This window comes from Rhodamnia argentea, chromosome 3 (assembly GCF_020921035.1).
Source record: "Rhodamnia argentea isolate NSW1041297 chromosome 3, ASM2092103v1, whole genome shotgun sequence".
In the NCBI taxonomy this organism is placed as follows: domain Eukaryota; kingdom Viridiplantae; phylum Streptophyta; class Magnoliopsida; order Myrtales; family Myrtaceae; genus Rhodamnia; species Rhodamnia argentea.
The window spans coordinates 3,730,705-3,750,070 of record NC_063152.1 but is presented as its reverse complement, the minus strand read 5'-3'; the positions used below and the strand labels follow the sequence as shown (position 1 = coordinate 3,750,070).

At 40.6% G+C, this 19,366-nt stretch overlaps 4 protein-coding genes across 6 annotated transcripts; 2 read left to right on the top strand and 2 right to left on the bottom strand.

Moving 5' to 3' along the window:
* The first annotated feature begins 4,536 nt into the window (after positions 1–4,536).
* LOC125314281 lies at positions 4,537–4,941 on the top strand. Its single transcript, XM_048276233.1, has one exon. It carries the CDS (start codon positions 4,537–4,539, stop codon positions 4,939–4,941), a length of 405 nt encoding a protein of 134 aa, XP_048132190.1.
* Positions 4,942–5,440: 499 nt separating this feature from the next.
* Positions 5,441–5,998, bottom strand: LOC115727907. The gene has a single exon (XM_030658219.1). The coding sequence runs from the start codon at positions 5,996–5,998 to the stop codon at positions 5,441–5,443; it is 558 nt and encodes a 185-aa protein (XP_030514079.1).
* A 2,319-nt stretch (positions 5,999–8,317) lies between these two features.
* Positions 8,318–13,183, top strand: LOC115727910 (ycf3-interacting protein 1, chloroplastic). Of its 3 annotated transcripts, none has more exons than XM_048276032.1 (6): positions 8,318–8,878; positions 8,982–9,026; positions 9,173–9,286; positions 10,954–11,034; positions 11,386–11,550; positions 12,838–13,183. In XM_048276032.1, the coding sequence occupies exons 1-6, from the start codon at positions 8,576–8,578 to the stop codon at positions 13,030–13,032; spliced, it is 903 nt and encodes a 300-aa protein (XP_048131989.1). In that variant the 5' UTR covers positions 8,318–8,575; the 3' UTR covers positions 13,033–13,183. The 3 variants fall into 3 exon arrangements, with proteins under 3 accessions (XP_048131989.1, XP_030514083.1, XP_030514084.1); XM_030658223.2 differs by lacking the exon at positions 12,838–13,183 and adding an exon at positions 12,662–12,796 and having other exon boundaries at positions 8,321–8,878; XM_030658224.2 differs by lacking the exon at positions 12,838–13,183 and adding an exon at positions 12,248–12,556 and having other exon boundaries at positions 8,321–8,878.
* Positions 13,064–17,583, bottom strand: LOC115727908 (transcriptional adapter ADA2b). The gene is made up of 13 exons (XM_030658220.2): positions 17,228–17,583; positions 16,312–16,367; positions 15,987–16,165; positions 15,521–15,586; positions 15,290–15,415; positions 15,123–15,198; positions 14,879–14,939; positions 14,741–14,799; positions 14,532–14,642; positions 14,221–14,443; positions 13,854–14,064; positions 13,519–13,731; positions 13,064–13,391 (listed from the first exon to the last, which is right to left on the bottom strand). The coding sequence occupies exons 1-13, from the start codon at positions 17,278–17,280 to the stop codon at positions 13,200–13,202; spliced, it is 1,626 nt and encodes a 541-aa protein (XP_030514080.1). The 5' UTR covers positions 17,281–17,583; the 3' UTR covers positions 13,064–13,199.
* Positions 17,584–19,366: the final 1,783 nt, after the last annotated feature.

The following is a 19,366-nucleotide window of genomic DNA, read 5'->3' as shown; positions in this document are numbered from 1 at the left end:
AACCTATCCTCAGCTGTCCCAGAAGCCGCTTGCAATCTCGAGCTTCTGCAAGTGATGGAAAAACTGGATAAGGTGGATCAGGAAGAGATGCATGATAGAAGCGAGTCAGGCAGAATGACTCAGTTCATTTAACCTTAGTTTTGCAACTTATACTGACTAGTTGCCCAGAGTTGCTCAGTCAGATCTCATTGTACATTATATAAGACGCCACAACGAACTCCATCTTTGCCTCCAAATCATTTCTTTTTCCTTCCAATTCTTCTCTTTTCTTCCTGTTTTCTGTAAACTGCCTCTTATTAGCACTTCTTTCAGGTCTTAACAGTTGGTTTCTGGAAATGTCTTACAAAGTATCCAAAACCCTACCCAAAAGCTCATCAGAATGGAAAGTTGCATATGCATAGGAACAGGTAAAATAGCTGCAATCTTAAGAACCGGAGATTAACCGGACATATAGAGATGATCATAAGTTATAATTCAGCAATCTTCCATCATAAACTATTGGAAGAGACTACCGAGACATGAATTTGAAGCGCGAATTGATGCTGGCAAGTAGGTGAAGTGATTAAGATAAAAGGAGCACCTGCATCTGAGCTTAGTTGAGAGCGATACAGCAATTGGTTCGGAACTCCCTTGCTCTTTCAGTTCTCTGATCTGCGAGTACTTGACCGGCTCCTTAGCACACATCTTTCGTGCCAATGGCTCAAAGATTGCAATCGGAACATTCATCAAGATGCTGTCTTACACGAGGCTCGAACAGATACGCGGCTTGCCTCGCTACCTAATTTGCCAACAACATGGTCAAGGGTAATAGCGAACTAACCCGAAAAAAGCATCCACATAATGGTTTGGACAGCACAAGACCATTAACCATTGACTTTCAGTTCACTTCAGTTCTGTCCTCACATTCCTCTTCCTTCTCCTTCTTCTTCTTCCTATCTTTGATTTGCGCAACCATTCTTCTTGACCTCAAGTGAGCATTAACTCTCAAACGCTGTGTGCAAATTCAAATGCAGATCTTGAACAAAACCCAGTAGAAGAAACGGTTGGGCAAACCCGCAGCAAACGAACTTCAACACAAGGCGATCGGAGTCCTTTGTTCCGAGCTTATCTTCGACTGGACCCAATCACTAACTGAGCTTATAGTTGTACAGCAGAAAGCTCGAGAAAACAGAAGTGCAGGCATGGATTTGATACTAGCACCTGCAAGCGAGCTCAGTTGAAGAACCAGTCCATCCATGAAGCTGGTCAGAGTCAACGGTCTCTCCATTTGTGGTGGAGATCGACCGTTATCGGACGCACACCTGTCGTTTCGGTGATTGGATGACGAGTGATCTCGCCGTGTGAAAAACGGAAAAACCGAAAATTTCATCTTTCCGTTTAATAATCCCCAATCCGACGGTCAGTATTTCATCAACTTTCGATCGAACGGCCACGAGGAGTGCAATGTTGGGTAATGAAGGGGCAATCACGTTAGCAGTTACCGTCAACGTTAATCCCCATGGAGAACCTTAAACAACGAATTCAAATGCCTAGTCGATCGGTTTGTGGATTGGGCCGGTCCACCACCCTAGAACCGACAGTAGGACCAGTTGTTTCTGCTTTCGAGTTGGTTTGGTTCCTAAGGTGAACTGATCCGATTTAGTGTTCTGGCAATTTTCTTTTCTTTAATTTTTAAAAGAAAAGGAAAAATAAAATACATGACATATAGGTTCAGTTGGTCCGAATGGTTTGGTCCGCACCTAAAACGAGGGATCACCCTAAATCGATTGGTCATGTCCAATTTTAGAATCGATTCGGTTCCCGTGCACATCCCTAATGTCTAGCTTGCCACTCATCGATGGAGAAAGGGAAAATTTGATAGACCATGGTGGAGATATGATTAGCAATGACCGTGTTTGTGATTTGATATGGCGCATCTTCATGAATTTTCGTGATCATGATCCGAGTCAATCATGTACAGATCACGCTTAGTCTAGATTTGCTTGTTCTTGTTACGTAGAGATCGGTCACATATGTACTTTTGTGTAATGAGAACGTGCAAAATCTTGTGAGACTATTATTAAGTTTTTTTAAAAGGATAAGCTAAATGCATAAGCTGCACTTCACTGTAAGCCTAAAAGACTAATTGCGGGCCTGGAAACTTGAAATTAGGACCTTCTACTTTAGTACCATGTAATTTTTTTTATAAAAAATCATCGTTAATTATTTTAAAAGTTTATATTGTTAGATGAAAGCGTGGTTTTAAGTTTGTTTTCTTTCGCTCTATCATATTTTGTAACTCCTTAAGGCATAGCCCTGGACCCACTTGTCAATATGTTAAGAAGCTCAATTGAAATTGGCAAAGGTTGTTGGACTCATGATCCAAAAGAAGGGAAAATCAAGTAAGGGCAGCAAGGGAGGCTGCCTTTAAAGAGGGTTCAGAGTTGCCCTTATTTTAGACAAAAACCTAAAACAGATAACCTAGTGTCGAATAAGGAAATAAAGTAGGCTTGTTGTCTGAAAAAGAAAAGGGCCACAGTAGAGCTTGTCTCGAATAAAAGACTTGGAGTGAATAATTTAGTCTCAAACAAAAATTTATAGTGACGTCACTTTCTCAAAAATGGATATAAAGTGAATCTCGTTTCAAATATCGACATGAAATTGCCAACTTGGTTTCAAATAAAGGATTGAGCTCACTTGCTGGCCAAAGGTTGGTTTGCACATGTGAGGGAGCCAAGGATGATCGACACAATCGAAAAGGAGAAGCTACGTCAGGGATTTTAGGAGGAAAATTGCCCATAGAAGAACCCTAACCTCAATTTGGGTCAAAGTGACCGTCAGGATATACAAGTGAGTCGCATGTGCAAGACTGCTGATGAAGATTCGGCGAGATAGTGAGTTTATGCTCTTATATGAGGAAGGATCTGTTTTAGACCCTCATTTAAGACTAAGTTGATTACTTGAGGCTCTTATTCGAGACGGTGTTCAATTTGGACCATCTAGAAAGACAAAAGGATCCTAGTTCACGTCTTTTTTCGAGATGAAGTTGGCCATTTTAGACCCTCGCTCGAAAAAGATTGTGAAATCTTAAAAATGATCATTCATCGGCTAACTTAAGATCGAGGTTTCAAAATAATCTAATTAAAGCAGATCGGTGGCGACTCTACGATAACTCCAACAAAGCTTAATGGATTGAAGTGAAAATCATCCATCCAAACCTACAATGGAGCCTGTCTAAGCCAATTCTAGAAGAGCGGATGATGGGTTTGAAGAAGGAAAAGCATCCAATGCACAGCAAATAACAGGCATGGCTTCTTCAGCTCGGGCATGTCATTCCAGTCCAACAGCTTCAGGACAAGACAGGATGTGACCGACTGTGAATGTTGGTATGTACGTTCTCCATTGTCGCATTGCATTAGCTCCTTCTTCGTCAAATCGGCGCACGATGGAAATCCAAAGAATCAATGTCAATTCTCACTTCTAACTCTTTGTCCTTTCCCCCTCAGGACCGCCCCCCATGTCCAACCATTTATTTCTCCTCCTTTTCTCCCTAGGAAACCATTCTGCCGTAGGCTAGGAGCAAGGCAAATTATTAATCGCTGTCGCGGCAGTCAAGTATCGACCGCTGCGATCGAGCGCTCGATTTGGATGCAACAAATCTCGTGCCAGAGTCGCCTGTCTCCCAATCAGAGCAATCTTGAAGGGCGCTCCCATCCACCCTGTCCGTGGGGGAGCCTCATGGCCTTGCACGTATGGAAGGAGCCGACTTTGTGTGCATTCGTGGGGATTGATCGAGTCGAAGGTTAGACTAGCCATGAAAAGAAGCAAAAGACCAAACAACTTATTGTAGCAGTCAAGAATCGGCTGAGTAATTAGCGTCCGATTCGGATGCGGCAAATCTCTTGCCTTAAGGCACGGTCTTTCGTTTAGAATGACCTTAAAAGGACACTCCATCTACCCTGTCGATGGATGGAGACTAACGGTTCAATGCACATGGGAAGCTAGGAGCGATTCGCGCGTGTTCATAGCCGCCCGTTACGCCGAAAAAAAGGGCCAAACAAAGCTTCAGAAAACAAAATGAAAGGCTCCATCCTCATCATCATCATCTTCATCTCCATCATCTCCAAAGCTTTAGAAAGTTGGACTCTTTCCTAGGGACAGGTTATCCCCAGCCATATTCCCACATCCACACACCTCCATGAGCTAGTTTCAAACTCCCTTTTGGACCTCTCTAGGGAACCCTTTTCTCCTTCTGCAATGCTCCTGCCTCTACTTTCATGTACTCCCTCTGAAAGTAACTCCTTAGATTGACCACTCAGTCTCTTCCTCTTGGACCTTTGCTCTCTTTCCAGCTGATTCTCACTGGTCACTGCCTTTTTTTTTTCCCTATCTTTTCTTCTTAAAGAAAGCTGGATTATAATTGCATTGGGAGGCTTAGCAGCCTACATATGCTTAACTTAGTAAAAATGACAATAGCTAGGTGCCACCACATCATCCTATAAATACATCTAAAAGGCTTTGGTTGAGGCTGCTTAAGGTTTAGAGATCATGAAGCAAATGGGGAGAGAGGGCAATGACCATGATGTGAGGCATTCCTCCATTGCCTTGCTGCAAGAGAGATTCAAGCAGCTGCAGAGAGTGAAGGAGATGAGGGAGGAGAGGGAGTTCTCGAAACTGGCCAGACAGCCGCACGAGGTGCCCGACCGGACCACCCCGGGTTATCAGCAGTATGAGAATCCGCCGCTCTTCCGCGGCGAACCGAGGCTTCCTCAGCATTCGCCTCCGCAGGCTCCTTCCTCCCTTTGTCCGAGCACAGTGGATCATTACTCCAATTATCGGCGAGCGGAGATCCCTCTCCTAGCAGACTTAATGTCCTCCAGACCGAACTCGAACCGCAATGTCTCTGATAAATGTGATCAAGCCTATGATTGTGATGATGTGGACACTTCTCTTCATCTGTAATCAAACTCTTATATATGTCCTCTCTTCTCTTGCTGGCATATCTTGACATTTTGTTATCATATTGTAAGACTGCTTAATATCAAGGATCAGTTTCTACATGTGATCATAGGAAGTGACAATTTTTAACATATAACATGTTCTTGTGGCAGTCAGTGACCGCATCTCATTTGGTAAATCCCTTGGTATGGCACGCCATTCATCGATCTTACTTTTGAAGTCGTCATAGTCCGTGCATCGCGATATTCATTGATTCGACTTCCTCGTGATTTGCTCGTGACAAGGAATGTTAAATGTACCAGTAGAGTTCATGGATAAGTAATTAATTCATGCTTCAATAGGCTGTTATTTTGCAATTTCAGTCTGGAAACATAATGTGGAAATCAAGAAGCTGGCCACCTAATTTTTTTGAGAGCTAATAGAAGCACGCTTCCACACAGAAAGGTCATCCATGTATGAAGCAGATTTGTCAGTCAGGAACAGAAACCGAAGGCGAAGCCATTCAAGCAGGACTCGGGGCTTCCATCGGTGGAGGTGCACTTGAATTCGTCAGACTGACCTTAACCTTTTCGTTTCTCGGAAAATGCTCGAACTCGATCACTGCGTCGATCCCATGACACTTGATCATAGAGTTGGAGCACACGTTTGGCGTGATAACCCGTGCATTGTTGACAAAGAAGCTCAATCTCCCACGGTTGTGGATCCTGAACAGCTGGTTCCTATAGCCGGACGGGACAAGTGTTCCGGTAGGAAAATGCAACAGGTCATGGAAGGATAGAGGCATTCTGATGGAATGGCTGAAAAGAAACTCTTCAAGATGGTTGACTGCAATCGATGGCGCCGATAGTTCAGGATCCGTGGGTATCAGGAAAGTCAAGTCCTCGTTCGGCTCTGATGTGCGGTTCAGCATCTGAAGCAGGATGGCAAAGCCAAAGAAGGATCTTGATCTCATGTCATCGACCGCCACTTGCAAATCGGTGCGGTTGAAAGCAAATGTGGCGGATTCCGATCTAGGAACCATAAAGAGGGACACAAGGACGACCAGATGGTACAGAGCCATTTTCTTCGATGCTCGGCTTTCGTGTCTTTCTTCTATGCAAGTTGGATGTGGCACTTGAGGGGAATTCAAATGCAGGATGGGATTTAAAAGGGAAGCTGTGTGAATGCAGTTTGCTTCTTCAGCAGGTGAACAACTGCTGGACTGCTCTCGTTAAAGAACTTCCAACTACAAAAAATTAGCTTTGAAGTAGTTTGCTCACAAAGAAACATCTGGTCTTTATAGGATATTATAAAGTTCACGCCGCATACGTGACATTTTATTGAATTAGCTACCTTGGTCCTAATTCATTCAAGACCTTCGAATCTGCTCTTTACGACAATTCGAATGGTGGAGATGATACTGTTAAAGGGATGAAGACCTTTGATACAATGTGACTTCTCATTTCTGTCCCCCCATACATGATACAAACAAGTATTCCATCCAAACTTAAACAAGAAGAGAAGTTTCTGCAAATCGTTCCTCTGATCAAACTGCATCAACCGGTCCAATCGAACCTGCCCGTTTTCCCACAGACCTTCTCACAAGCCAAACCTTTAGCACCTCAGACCAGATTCAAGTAGAAAACCGGCACTCGAAAAGCAATACCTCGATCTAGGACACGTATTACTCGACGAACACCGATAATTCGCAAAAGCAGAGCACACTCGCTCGAACCCATTTGAGGAAGCTGTACAAATCACCATATCAGATCCCACAAAATTGCTGCTTGCATGGCAACCAACTGCTCTGATCTTGCCCTTGGCCATCTTCCATTTGACCTCATTCCATAACATCCAGTCACAACAGCGATGATGGGGTATGGGGGCAGAAAGGCTTGGACTCGTTACTTTGGCTTCAGACGGTGAAGACATGAGATGCTTTGCCCCATTGACGCAGCTGTCTCGGTGGCCTAGACCTCCTTCAATCACCACCACGCTACAAAGTCGGCGTAAGTATACTATAAGTGTCAAAATTTGTGTACGACGCTCATTTTAATATCAAAACTTCCAAAATGATCGCTTAAGTGCTAAATTTTCTGAAAAATCATTTTAGTGCCAAAACTTTCAAAACGATTAATTAAGTGCCAATTTTTTTTGAAAAACGTTCGCCTTAGTGCCACCTCCGATGAGCCACATTAGCTCAAATATTAATAAAAAGTAGGTCACGTCGGATTTTCGATGAGTCACGTCGCTTAAATTGGAGTTGGCACTAAAATGAGAGTTTTTTTTTTTAAATTAGTACTTAAGTAATCGTTTTTAAAGTTTTGGTATTAAAGTAAATGTCGTACATAAATTTTGACACTTGTAGCGTACTTTAGTCCCCACAAAGTCAACATATATAAAAGAAACTAGACTATCATTTTGTCTTTTTTTTTTTAATTTTTATTTTGATTGTTTTTTAATGAAAACTCCACAAAACCTTTGGAAACTAAATCATATAATCACCTTTCTAAAATTTAAAATAATTTGTCCCATTTAAAGTACTTTAAAGGAAATAAATAGTGACCGTGAGATTCAAACTTTTTGGTATTTATTTTCTTCCCCCCTCTTTTTTTCCCTTATGATGAAAGAGTGGGGGGCGGGGGAATTAAAAATGCTAACGCAATTTAAAAATTTCCAGCCGATATCCACGACATATTTATTCCGAATTAATTTTTATTTTCAAAATCCAACTTGATATGTTCACGGTGTATTTAACCTAAATCAATTTTTTTTCCACGAAATGATAAGGTTACAGACCCAAATTTATCCAAATTATTGAAATTGGGATTTGACGTGGATGACCGATTTGGGGATAAGTTATCATTTAGGGCTTTTCGTGAGGTGAAAATTAATTTGTGTGTGATAAATAGGTCGTGGATATCGGTTTGAAATTTTTTATAGGTAAATGATATGAATGGTCCGTGAATTTTGATCCAACAAACAATGTAAACTTTAAATTTATTCATTGTGATTTTTGAACTTTAACTTAATGTACAATGTCGTCCGTGAACTTTTAATTTATTCAATATGGTTTACAGACTTATGGCATATGTTCAATTTAATCTTTGAACTGTACATTGAACATTTTCACATAGTACATGAATTGAATTAAACATGTATCAAAAGTCGGGAGACCATATTGAATAAATTAAAAGTTCATGAACGATATCGCACGTTGGGTTAAAGTTCGGACATCATAAATTTAAAGTTCAGCACCCACATTGTACATTGGATTAAAATTCACAAACTATTTGTGTTATTAGTTTAATTTTTTTTAATGATATTAATCCAAAAATTAAAAAGATAAATGAAGAAATCTAGAAAGACAGGTGATCGTAACCGATGAAACTCAACGGTTACCAGTAAACCAAAAGCCACGTAATCATCTTCTTCTCCATCTTCTCCTCTCTCCACTATCGCGGCAGAAGATAAAGCGGCAGTCCTCCACAGCTCCACCATCTTCTTCCACCTCTCCTCCGTCGCCGTCTCAATCTTCCTCGCCAGTCGAAGAAGCTCGAAGAGCTGCTCTCGGGCTCAAGAGCATGTGCGTCGGCCGCCGCTGTTAGCTCCAGCTCGCGGGGAATTCAGCAACGAGGAGGTGAACCAAGCGTCTCAAATGCTGAGCTTGCATTCGCCCCAGTACCGGTTCTCTCTTCCCGTCGCGTTCTCCGGCTCTGGCCATGCGCAACCTCTCTCCTCGCCGGGTTCGAGCCTGCGGGTCGGATGCGATCCGGTGCTGAATCGCCGGTGCAGAAGCCATGGCTTGCGAAGGAAGGCTGCGAGAGTGAGAAGCGTGGGGAAGGAGGAGGCCGAGCTGCGCACTTCCTCTGTCCCGGAAGAGGAGGAGGAGGAGGAGAAGCGGGATGGGTCTGGGGATGTCAATCCTCAGGACCTCGAGTACGTGCGGCAGATTCAGAGAGTAAGCTCTTTGCTTATCGTGATTTCTCTGCGTTTAGGTTATGGCTGCTGTTTTTCTTTGTCCGCGTTGATCGACTCGCCTTTTCTGTACTCTCTGCCTGTAGGTGTTGGAGCTTCTGAAGAAAAATAGAGACATGATCTTCAGTGAGGTAATTGCCTTATTCCTGCTGCTTTTTTGCCTGGTTTGGTTCTGTTTCCTTGTCGGCTGCTTCACTTTGGTTCGAAATGGAGTAGAATTTTGTTCTCTAGCCAGAGCTCCAACATTGAACTTTTGCAATTTTCCGGTTCTTTGTAGGTCAAGCTGACGATTATGATCGAGGATCCGAGGGAAGTTGAGCGAAGGAGACTCCTTGGGATCGAAGACCCTGACGCCCCTACTAGAGATGATTTAGTCGAAGCTCTAGAGCAAGTATGTCTTCCTGTCCTTGAACTTTATTTTCTGGAGTCATAGGTCTGAGGTCAGCTCCGAGAATTTTAGGATTATGCTAAATGCGTTGCACTCAGGCCTTTCGAATTTAGTGTTTTACTGGCTTTTCTGGTGATTTATTAGTAATTTTGACCAAGGGAGGCATTAGCTGCAAGTTTTATTACTTGAGAGCGATGCTTTAGTCAGTAATGGTGTTTCCATGGGGCGATTCTACAAATTTATAAATCAAGTGTTTAGAAAGTTATCAAGGAAATAAAGGAATGTACTTACGCATTTGAAATATTACCATCACCAGCTAAACCGCAGATTTGAAATTTGTGATTTCAACTCACTGATTTTCAGAATACTTGTGATGCTTTGGCCAAACATTATGAGAACCCAGTGGAAAGTTCAATGTCCTAAGCACTTGTATTCATAGAGCGGAATCAGATAAAAGAAGGGATGTTCCTGTTTAGCATCCACTGTGATTTATTACATACAGGAAGCAGTAGGTTTTATAGGTATCTCAAAAGTGGGGACAATCTGCCAATTGCCCTTGCAGCCGACATTTTTCAGAGCGCATCTAGAAAGTTGTACTAAGTTCAAGGAGACTGTAGTTAAACTATTGTGCCTCACTTAATGGTCAAAGCTATCTAGGATTAACATAAGGATGTAATGTATAAGGACTATAGGTACCCTGTTGTCTGCTCTCTTAATGGTTAATGATATCTAGGATTATCGTGTGGACATATGAGGACAGCCTAAACCTTGCTCTTTTTGACTTTGGTTATTACCTTTTCAAAACAACAGTGACTGAAATCTGAAGATGGCCATGGTGCTGCAATTGGTACAATTAGCTTTATATTTTCAAATTATTGATGACAATGGGAAAATAATTTTCCCTTTCGCAAGCCAAATAATGGGTTTTTTTTTTGGTCAGAAAATAATGCATATTGCTTGGAGCTCTTTCTCAAGTAGGTTGCCTTCATAAACTCTTGAGTTTAGTTATTGCTTTTGAAAGCATCATGAATCTTCTGCAGAAAGATGATGAGAGGTTTCAGTCTTGACCTGAAGAATTGCATTCACTCTCTCACAAATTGATTGGGATTATTATGATTTTCACATGGGATTTCCAACCACAATAAGAAAAAGATTACTGAGTGCAAAGAAGAAAAGCTAATACCAAATTCCTATATATTACAAACTTCTGCTGTTCTTCCAGACCTCTCTTTTCCATTATTCTGTACTTTGCCCAGAACCAGAGCATGTTCAAGGTAGAGTACAGCTTGATAAATCATACTTCTTATTTTTTTTTCTCGCAAGTGAAGTATTTAACCCAGAAGTACCAAGCGCGTACAGGCCTGTTTGCAAGAATTCCAAATCAACACCGTGTGGCCCAAGAACATGAACATCAAAAGTACTTAAAAACAGACTCACCACAGGGATTAGAAAATTGTATTGCTACACCTCATTTAAGGCTATTGTCTAATGCTCTGAATCTGTTCTGATAGTCCATCAAATGTCTCTATATGAATAAGCTGCTCTTGTCTTATCTCCGAATTTGTAATTTTCATGACGGCTTATGCTGCCACATTGGGATAAGAAATTCCTTGATATTATGTATAATACTATTATTACTGGGATTATTTATAGTGCAGTTCTAATTGTAGGTCAATGAAGGAAAGGTCCCAGAAAATCGTCCTGCTCTTAAAATGCTTGCAAAGGAGATGCTTGAGTGGCCTAACTTGGAGGTACAGCTTGAAATTTATTTACTTTTGTAGTCCTGAAACCCCTATACACCTGACCCACAAGGCCACAATCATGTTAGGTTTTATCATGAGATATCTAATAAATGTGAATCTTCGTCATGAGCTGTCTCTTGAGATGGTTATCTGTGCATTTCTGCTTATTCACCTGTCTAAGTGAAGGTAGCTTTCCTTTTCCATTTTGCTAATGGTGAAGTATATCTGAGCTAGCTGACACAGCTTAACTTTTAAATGGTGCATTCTGTCTCCTAAAGGGATCTATTTCCCTAAATGAGTCCACATGACAAGTCCTTTTCCTCACAAATTTTATCTGTGTATGTTGTGCTTGTGTTCTAGGAGGCGGCCCCCAAAAAGAAGCCAGGCAAATCACTATATGCAAAGGCCACGGACACTGGTATCAATCCTGAAGTGGCTGCTAAGAGACTGAATGTCGACTGGGATTCAGCTGCTGAAATTGATGAGGCTAATAACAGTGATGAGACAGAAGTGCCTCCAGCTGTGGTACATCTCCAGATCTTTCTCTCTCTCCAAGCTGTCTCTTGATCATCACATTAATGAGGGAAGAATAAACTAATAAGTTGCATAAAAATCCTTCAGTGGCTTGTTCTTCCCTTAGATGCATATGATCTCTCAAATATCATGGTATAGTAAAACAAGTAATGAATAGGTGAAGAGAACAATGACTTATACGGTACTGCTGTTAGAACAATTTGGAGGACAAAACAGATAATTATGCTGGCTCCGATCTTTCGGTATCTTTTACTGCTCTGTCTCCATGATTGTGATGATGTAGCGAGTTTCCAAAGAAGATAGGTGTAATGTTTTGGTATGATTGTGAAACTGAATCAGTGTCCAATGATACTTGTGATGAAGAGCGTCTTTCTTGAAGCTCGTACATTCTATTCACTGTTATTCTCGAGCTGAGAAATTATTGCTCTCGTAATAAATAATCACATCAATGTTTTCCTACCTAAAACAGAACTTAGAAACAAAGAAAGTAAATGTTGACACAAGTTCGACTTCTTGATACCTTTAAAGGGTGGTTTGTTTGGAATTACATTGTTCTTGCAAATTCTTTGAGTACTTGCTATTTGAGTTATGTCATCCTTACCTCATCTCACCTCTGTAAAGAGATGAGATTGTACCTATAATATGTGGCAATCACATCTTAATATTGTATTGCTCATTGTCAAACTAGGCAAAAGAGAAAGCCCAACTACAAGCAGAGCAAGTGGATTCTTTAAACTGAACTAAGCCGACCCACGAGCACATCTACATTCTTTTGGCTGGAGTAGATGATGTTGATGGTGTTAGGCGGTCATATGCTGTGAAACTAGTGTTTTAATGGGAAGTTTTGTTGCTGCCTCTGGAGCATGAGAATTGATTTGTCGCGGCAGTAGCAATATAAACTTCATTAATCACATACTTAACGTTACGAGGTTTCTTATTATTTGTTGAACTTCTGAGTGAATGGATCCACTCTGAACGGCTAGTATTGTGAACCTTACGACAGTAAGATATTACATGGTTCAGTTTGGTTGTCAAAGATTTGTTATCTGCCCTTAGCTTATTCTTAGGGTTGAGTGGTGACCAAGAATGCTCTCTCTTGCAGGGCTATGGAGCGCTGTACTTGGTTACAGCATTTCCCGTCATAATCGGCATTTCTGTTGTATTAATTCTGTTCTACAATTCTCTTCAGTAAAGTCTTCTTTCGACCTTACTATTCGGGTGCACCATCTTTTGTTGATTTTGACCTCTTTTTCCCCTGTATGTACATCAAATGTTAAGTCAATGAGTGGGATCCGCACTATCATAGACGAGCAAATACATGCGCAGAAATCGAACAGCCTCACGTTCCTGCTTCTTGCAAATCAATGGTCCTTGAAGATAATGTCAGACATGGCTAGCCCCGCGAGTTCAAGACCCTCGAATATATATGCCAAGAGCACAACACGAAGAAAGAGTGTTTGGTCTCTCCTGTGAGTTTCTAGGGTGTGGGATTTGGCTCATGACATCATAAGCAAAAGGACATTTCATTCCAGAGATAAATAGGACTATACAACACTGATCTATTTCTCTAGATCGAATTGTGTACAACCGGGTTAGCAATGCATAATATCAAAACTGCAAATTCGAGAAGAGGGATGGAATCAAGGCGGGGCGAGTCCCTTCCTCACGAGCATGTCATAAACTCTATCGACCTTGCCTGGTTCCATCTGGAACAAGTGATGGGCATCGGACTTCTTGGTAACATTGCCACTGAAGATTTCCATTGACATGACCTGCTGCATTTTGAGATAAACTGGTGGAGGTAACCTCAGCTCTGAGCAAAGCAGTTTCTCCTGCAAGCCACATAATAAGCGGAGAAGTTCAAAATGAGTCTTGACCATTGCAGAGCAGCTACCAAGAATTGTAAGAAGTCTCATTCAATTCACTGAAATGCGATACATAGTCGGGTGGACGACTTACATGATCGGAAAGTAAATCCGAGCCGTTAAATCCCATCACGTCCAGATCGTTGGCCAAGCCTGAGGAAGCATGAATGGAGGGTCCCTGGCCGCTAGCACCGAGCTGAGAACTATCTTTACCTCGGCGAGAACTTTCTTCAGCTTCTCTTCTCCTCTTGTTTTCAAAGTATCTATCTGCCTCAGCTGATGTACGGCAACCAGCCGCACGGGCTTCCTGCAAAATTAATGTCCTCGAATGTGTGACAGAGACATTGTTGTTAATGTTTGCACAAAAGCGAGCATCATCCACTGTTGCAAAACTTAAGACATCTTCACATGAATAAAGCCACAAAGTACCTGCAATTCTTTTATCCTTTTCAAAGTTCTATGCTCTGCAACAATGGTCTGGAGCAAATCTTCATGCTCCTCCTTCGAATGAAACCGCATGAAGACATCATAACGCCGACATAGCGCCCTCTCTTCGGGTGTCAAGCTCTTCTCAAAAGTACTTTGGAATAGTAAATTCCTCTCTAGTATGAAATCCTTTCGCCGTTTCCTCTCGTCCAGCCTGCCAGCAAAAATTATATGAGGGACTATGCACCAGAACTCATCGAGAGTAGGACAACCCTGACTTAATAGAGAAGCTTAACCCATAGTTTTCAGAAACGTTATCTAGCAACTTCTAAGAACCGCAAATAGATATCAGCTGATTCTTGACCATCACCTCTTTGAATAGATACGAAGCACCCGCAACTTCAGCTCATTCTCTTCTTCTGTGTCTGTTTCCTTGAATTCCATCTCAGCCAGTAGCTGCTCAGCATCGTTATCATATTCTGTATCAAACTCCTGTCTTTTGGGGTTATAACCACTCGACTCAATTAGAGACGGGCCATCATCCCCCAAAGTACTTGGAGTCATCCCATTAAAATTGCTATTAAACTGGGCATCTGCAGGAACATATCAAAGGATGTTAACAACAAAACTTATGTTGAACGCATTTGTACTAGGCTATCCACAAAAGAATGTTTATCATACCTTCAACTTTGATGTTGCTAACTCCGTTCTTAGCTTGGGCCATGTTGTATGCCTTGATACCAGCTCCTGATGCTGCATTGTTGCTACTAGAGCAAGACCCAGTATCCATATCTGATTTGACAAGACCGAGGGAACATTACAACCACCCCCAAAGGTTAGAAACAATAAGCGTAATGATCCACAAAAGAACCAGTATCTGACAAACCCACCAGCATTTGCACCAGAGAGCAAACGGCCAGAAGAACCACCTTTGTGTGGATCTTCGACTCTGAGAGTTAATATTGCACATCACCAACCAGGAAGGTATAACAGTTAAGAATGAAGGCACAAAGGAGACAGGCGCATACTTGGCTCTTGGAGGAGAAAAAGGGGATTCTTCCTTTAATGATAGATCACCAACAGAAGGTCCTGCAGTAAATCACAAGCATACCTCCTTTGAAAACAAAACCCAACCAATAAGCACGAACCAAGAAGTTCAAATTTGATGACCAAGATGAAACAGTTACTTCTCATGATAGATTGTTGTTTTGAATGTTGTCACATAAGCTTTTACAAAACTTCACAGGGAAAGAACAAAACATAGTGACACACCTTTCTTGTCCTCGCCGTGTCCTTTAGCCATTGCAAGAAGTTCCTTGCGATTTTTCCCAACGACATGAGACATATCCTATCAAAGAAATAATGTTAAGGTCTCAAACCACATTAATGCAAAAAAAGGAAACGGAGAAACGGAATTCATATCAATTAGGATCTCCTACAGGAAGAGGAAAGACTGGAGAGTTCATATACACTTCACGGTAGTGATCAATGCACTGTTCTTTGCTCTTTGTCCCAACGTGCTCAGCAACTTCAGTCCAGTTCCCTAACCCATACATTTCAATTCCCTGAAATGCATTCCACAATAACTACCCGCATCCCGTAGCAAAATATACATAAAAAAGAGAGGAAAAAGAACAAAAAATCAAGGAATCGAAATAGGCAGAGACAACCTCAAGAAGCAATATCTCATCATCTGCATTCCAGTCAGGGCAGATCAGAGGAAATGACAAGTTGTCCTGTCGACATGAGAGAGACCATAACAAAATTACCTTCCATGAATCAAAAATCAAACATTTTGCATTGACACCATTGCATAACAGCAGATTTCGGACATTCTGGAAGCATCATTAGAAAGTACTATAGTTCAAAGAAGGATGATCCTAGTTTCTAGATAATGATATAATCAGTGTCACACCATGTCCAGATGTCAAGAAATGTGACAGACAAGAAATTACAATGCAGTAGACTTTTTTAGATTGATGCTCGAGAAACATGCCTATTGACACATGAGCCCTCATGAGAATTAGAGATCGTCCTGTCTCTCTTCCGGCAAACGTCTATAGATAACTAAAAAATGTGAGTTTAATGTTAGCAGATGGACCAAAGAAGGTCAAATTCAAGGATGCCATTACTAACCATGACTCTGTATTGGTGGCTGCTTTTATGAGGCACCACCTCGGCCCCAACTGAGAAGCATTCGATACACAGGTCGAAATCAGGGCACATAGCACACTTGATACGGATTCTACCTGTAATGTCTTTGTTGCAATAATTACAGTGATATAAAGCCTTTTTCCCATCACTTGATCCTTGGCCTGAATTATCAGTTGACAAGTTCATGCAGGCAAAATTAGACTAGAAGGCAATGACATAAAGGTGAAAAGATACATATGAGTTACAACGAAAAACTTTAAACAGTTAGAACCTTAAAAAAACTGAAGTAAATTATTACTTATAGTACCAGCAGAAGAAGAATCCAGGTTCTCTCCACTTGTAGCATTCTTCTTTCTCCTCGATCTGCAAGGCCAAAAACAGGGAATTATGAAAGACCCTTGTTTGGTGAGACATACTCTAGCTCATAAAAAAAGTGCTGTTCTTGCATAAATATTAAGTGTCACAAGGAATGAGGATATCGAATGGTGCGGAATCAACTATTTGAGAAAGTTCAAAGAAAGTATGAACTTAGACAACTCAATAGGTTAAAGAAAGTCGAAGCTACAAGCTGATGATAAGTATCCTTGACAAATCGCATCTAACATGAAAAATCAATTTTTAGTCGAACCAGTTACAGAAGCAAGACTACAGAACTAACTACACTCCACAAACTCAAGAAAATGCAAAGGGCTAGCTAGCTTTTACTTTCAGCTCAAATTCGTCGAAAGTAGAGGCAAGAAATTAAAAACTCCCTCGAGTCCCACCACGTTTTAACACTTCAATTCTGGCTAATGTCTTACTATCAAATGAAAGTAAAGAAAAAGTCATAAAGTTGCAAAGTAAGCAAGTGCACATTTACTTGGAGAAGTGATAGTGCCACACCACCCTATCCCCAAAGAATGAGACAATGCTCCATGGTCCCGTGACCAAAACTTGATCCTCTAGTAAGTTCATAACTAGACAAAAGGATTAGTAGCGCTAAGTTACTAACTCATGGCATGTTGAGAGAATGACTAAGTATAACAACTTTCTGGTCTTAAAGTGAGAATTTTTCAGGCCATTCACCAGATTAAGCGAAGACAAAATGCTCCCAAAGCACAACCAACAGCAATTCCAGCCTCAAAACACTCCCAAAATCTTCAATGTAGCTAAGATTAATCATCAAGAACCATCGCAAGCAAGAAAACAACTCGAGCAATAGAATTTAAGAAAACGAGCTCAACCTCTGAGTTGGGTCCTCGTCGTTCGAGTGAAAGTTGCCACGAGAACGACCCATGTCAATCCGAAGCCGAATGAGCTCCCGACCACCTGCTCAACGAAGAAACTCGCCCTTTTCCCCCACCCTTCCCTTTCGTGCGCAACGTGCAATTTCAAGAACCAGCAAGAACCCGGAACGTCCACAGCGAAACCCAAAACCCTAGTAATGACAAAAATCAAGAATTGGGCAGGCAAATCGATTCCCGATACCGGGAATTTCTGCAATTTATGTCGCAATTTGGATTTCTCTCTCTCCTTTCCCGTGAATTGAGACTGGGATTTTCGCAAAGTTGGGATCTTTTTAGGACCGCACCGGTTTGTGCATGAATCGACCCAAAATGTCAGTCAAGAAATTCTCCATTGGCAAGGAGAAAATACTTGGTCCTCAGCCCACACTCACCTCTGAGGTGGGCTTGGGAGATTAATTAAGGCTGACTTCCATTACATGGCCCAAAGGAAATTGCAGAAACTTTTAATTTTTTCGAGACCAATGGGTCAAAATAAGTGAAAATAAATGATTGAAGGAGCAAATAAATGGCCCTTGTAAAAATTAAGTGCTAACAAAACAAATGGATTAATTTTTAGCAATTAAAAAATCAATTTGGATAAAATAATTTTGTGTGTGGAAATGAAAAATGCCTTTCATCTATGTTGAGAAGTTGGGACGTTTTACGTGTAGTCTTACGGTTGTTTGTTCATTAAGGTGATTTTGAACGGAACCGAAAAGGCGGTATTTTACTATACTCAACTACTAGATTCTTTGCATCGATTATTTTCATTTTCCGTTAAATATTACCGAATTTAGGGCAATAAAACAGTAATTTATTAGCAAGCTGCAACAATTTCCCATCAAATGTAATAAAATGCTTAATGCAAAGATCTCAGAGTGTGGTAGTAAAATACCACATTTTTCCTAGTTTAAAATGTTTATCTCTTCTATGCCCAGGATTTAGTGTTGTCTTTAATTTTTTTTTTCTATATATTTGAAGATTAAGAGACACATATCGTAAGGTTTCTGATGAATATCAAACCAATATAACTGACTTAAATTTTAAGTATCTTATATAATAATGTAGCTTTGATTAAACTAGAAATACTATGTGGTCTTTTTTAGGAAAATTATCCAAAAAATTCTAAACCTATTACACTTTTGTTAATTCAGACTTAGACATTTTAATTGTGCCAATTGAGTCCATCCAACCATTTTTGGTTAATAATCGTTGATGGACGCTGGCCTTTCTATGTAGCATGGCCAATGCTGGCATGGGCAATATTTTTTTTTAAAAAATTTCTATTTATTTTTTCGAATCTTTTATTAATTTTTATTTTGTTATTTTTTTATTTTATTTCCTTTTCCTTCTTTTCTTTTTATTTTGTACTATGGCCGCCGAGGGTCGACTAGGCGAAGGCAACAAAGCCCTCGTCCGCGGCCGCGATGGCCTCGCCCGGATCCGGGCAAGGGCCCAACAACCCTTGCCGGCCACAGTAAAGAAAAAATAAAGAAGGGAAAGAGAAGAAAAGAAAAGGAAAAGAGAAATAATAACTATTAAAATATTATCAAAAAATTTCTACGTTGGCATCGGCATTCATGTCGGTGATTTCAGGCCAAAATTGGCCAAATAAAGTCAATTGACATAATTAAAGGGTTTATGATTGAATTTGCAAAAATGCAATAGATTTAGAATTTTTTGGACAATTGTCCCATCCTTTTATATATAGCAAACACAACTCTTAAAAAAAGGACCTTAAACGGCTAGAGTAAACCAAACCCAAAAAGTCAAATTTGAATTTTCTCCGTAAAAATCATCATTAAATTCCACATAATATCAAGGTATTTATAGTTTCTCAAATCGTTGCTTTTCATATATATTTTTAAAGATTTGAGGCGCACGGTATTAAATAAATAATTGATGTCAAACTCTACATGATTTTTACGTAATACTGTGGACCTCAAATCTTTAAAAGCATATCAAAAACAATAATTCAAGTCACCATAAATTCAACGATGTATATTATGTCATTTTCATTTTTGGTGGAAAAACAAGATAATAATAATATATATTATGAAATGAGTAATTGGCTTGGTGAGGAGTAATTAAGCCGCG

What these genes read in the sequence shown, in the direction of transcription:
- LOC115727910 (XM_048276032.1), top strand. Translation starts at nt 8,576, where the DNA reads ATGCTGAGCTTGCATTCGCCCCAGTACCGGTTCTCTCTTCCCGTCGCG. An exon ending in GAGACATGATCTTCAGTGAG is followed by an intron (nt 9,027 to 9,172) that starts GTAATTGCCTTA and finishes GGTTCTTTGTAG; the next exon opens with GTCAAGCTGACGATTATGAT. An exon ending in CAGAAGTGCCTCCAGCTGTG is followed by an intron (nt 11,551 to 12,837) that starts GTACATCTCCAG and finishes TCAAATGTTAAG; the next exon opens with TCAATGAGTGGGATCCGCAC.
- LOC125314281 (XM_048276233.1), top strand. Translation starts at nt 4,537, where the DNA reads ATGGGGAGAGAGGGCAATGACCATGATGTGAGGCATTCCTCCATTGCC.
- LOC115727908 (XM_030658220.2), bottom strand. Translation starts at nt 17,280, where the DNA reads ATGGGTCGTTCTCGTGGCAACTTTCACTCGAACGACGAGGACCCAACT. An exon ending in GACGAGGACCCAACTCAGAG is followed by an intron (nt 16,368 to 17,227) that starts GTTGAGCTCGTT and finishes TTGGCCTTGCAG; the next exon opens with ATCGAGGAGAAAGAAGAATG. An exon ending in CTCCAGTCTTTCCTCTTCCT is followed by an intron (nt 15,199 to 15,289) that starts GTAGGAGATCCT and finishes TTTCTTTGATAG; the next exon opens with GATATGTCTCATGTCGTTGG.
- LOC115727907 (XM_030658219.1), bottom strand. Translation starts at nt 5,998, where the DNA reads ATGGCTCTGTACCATCTGGTCGTCCTTGTGTCCCTCTTTATGGTTCCT.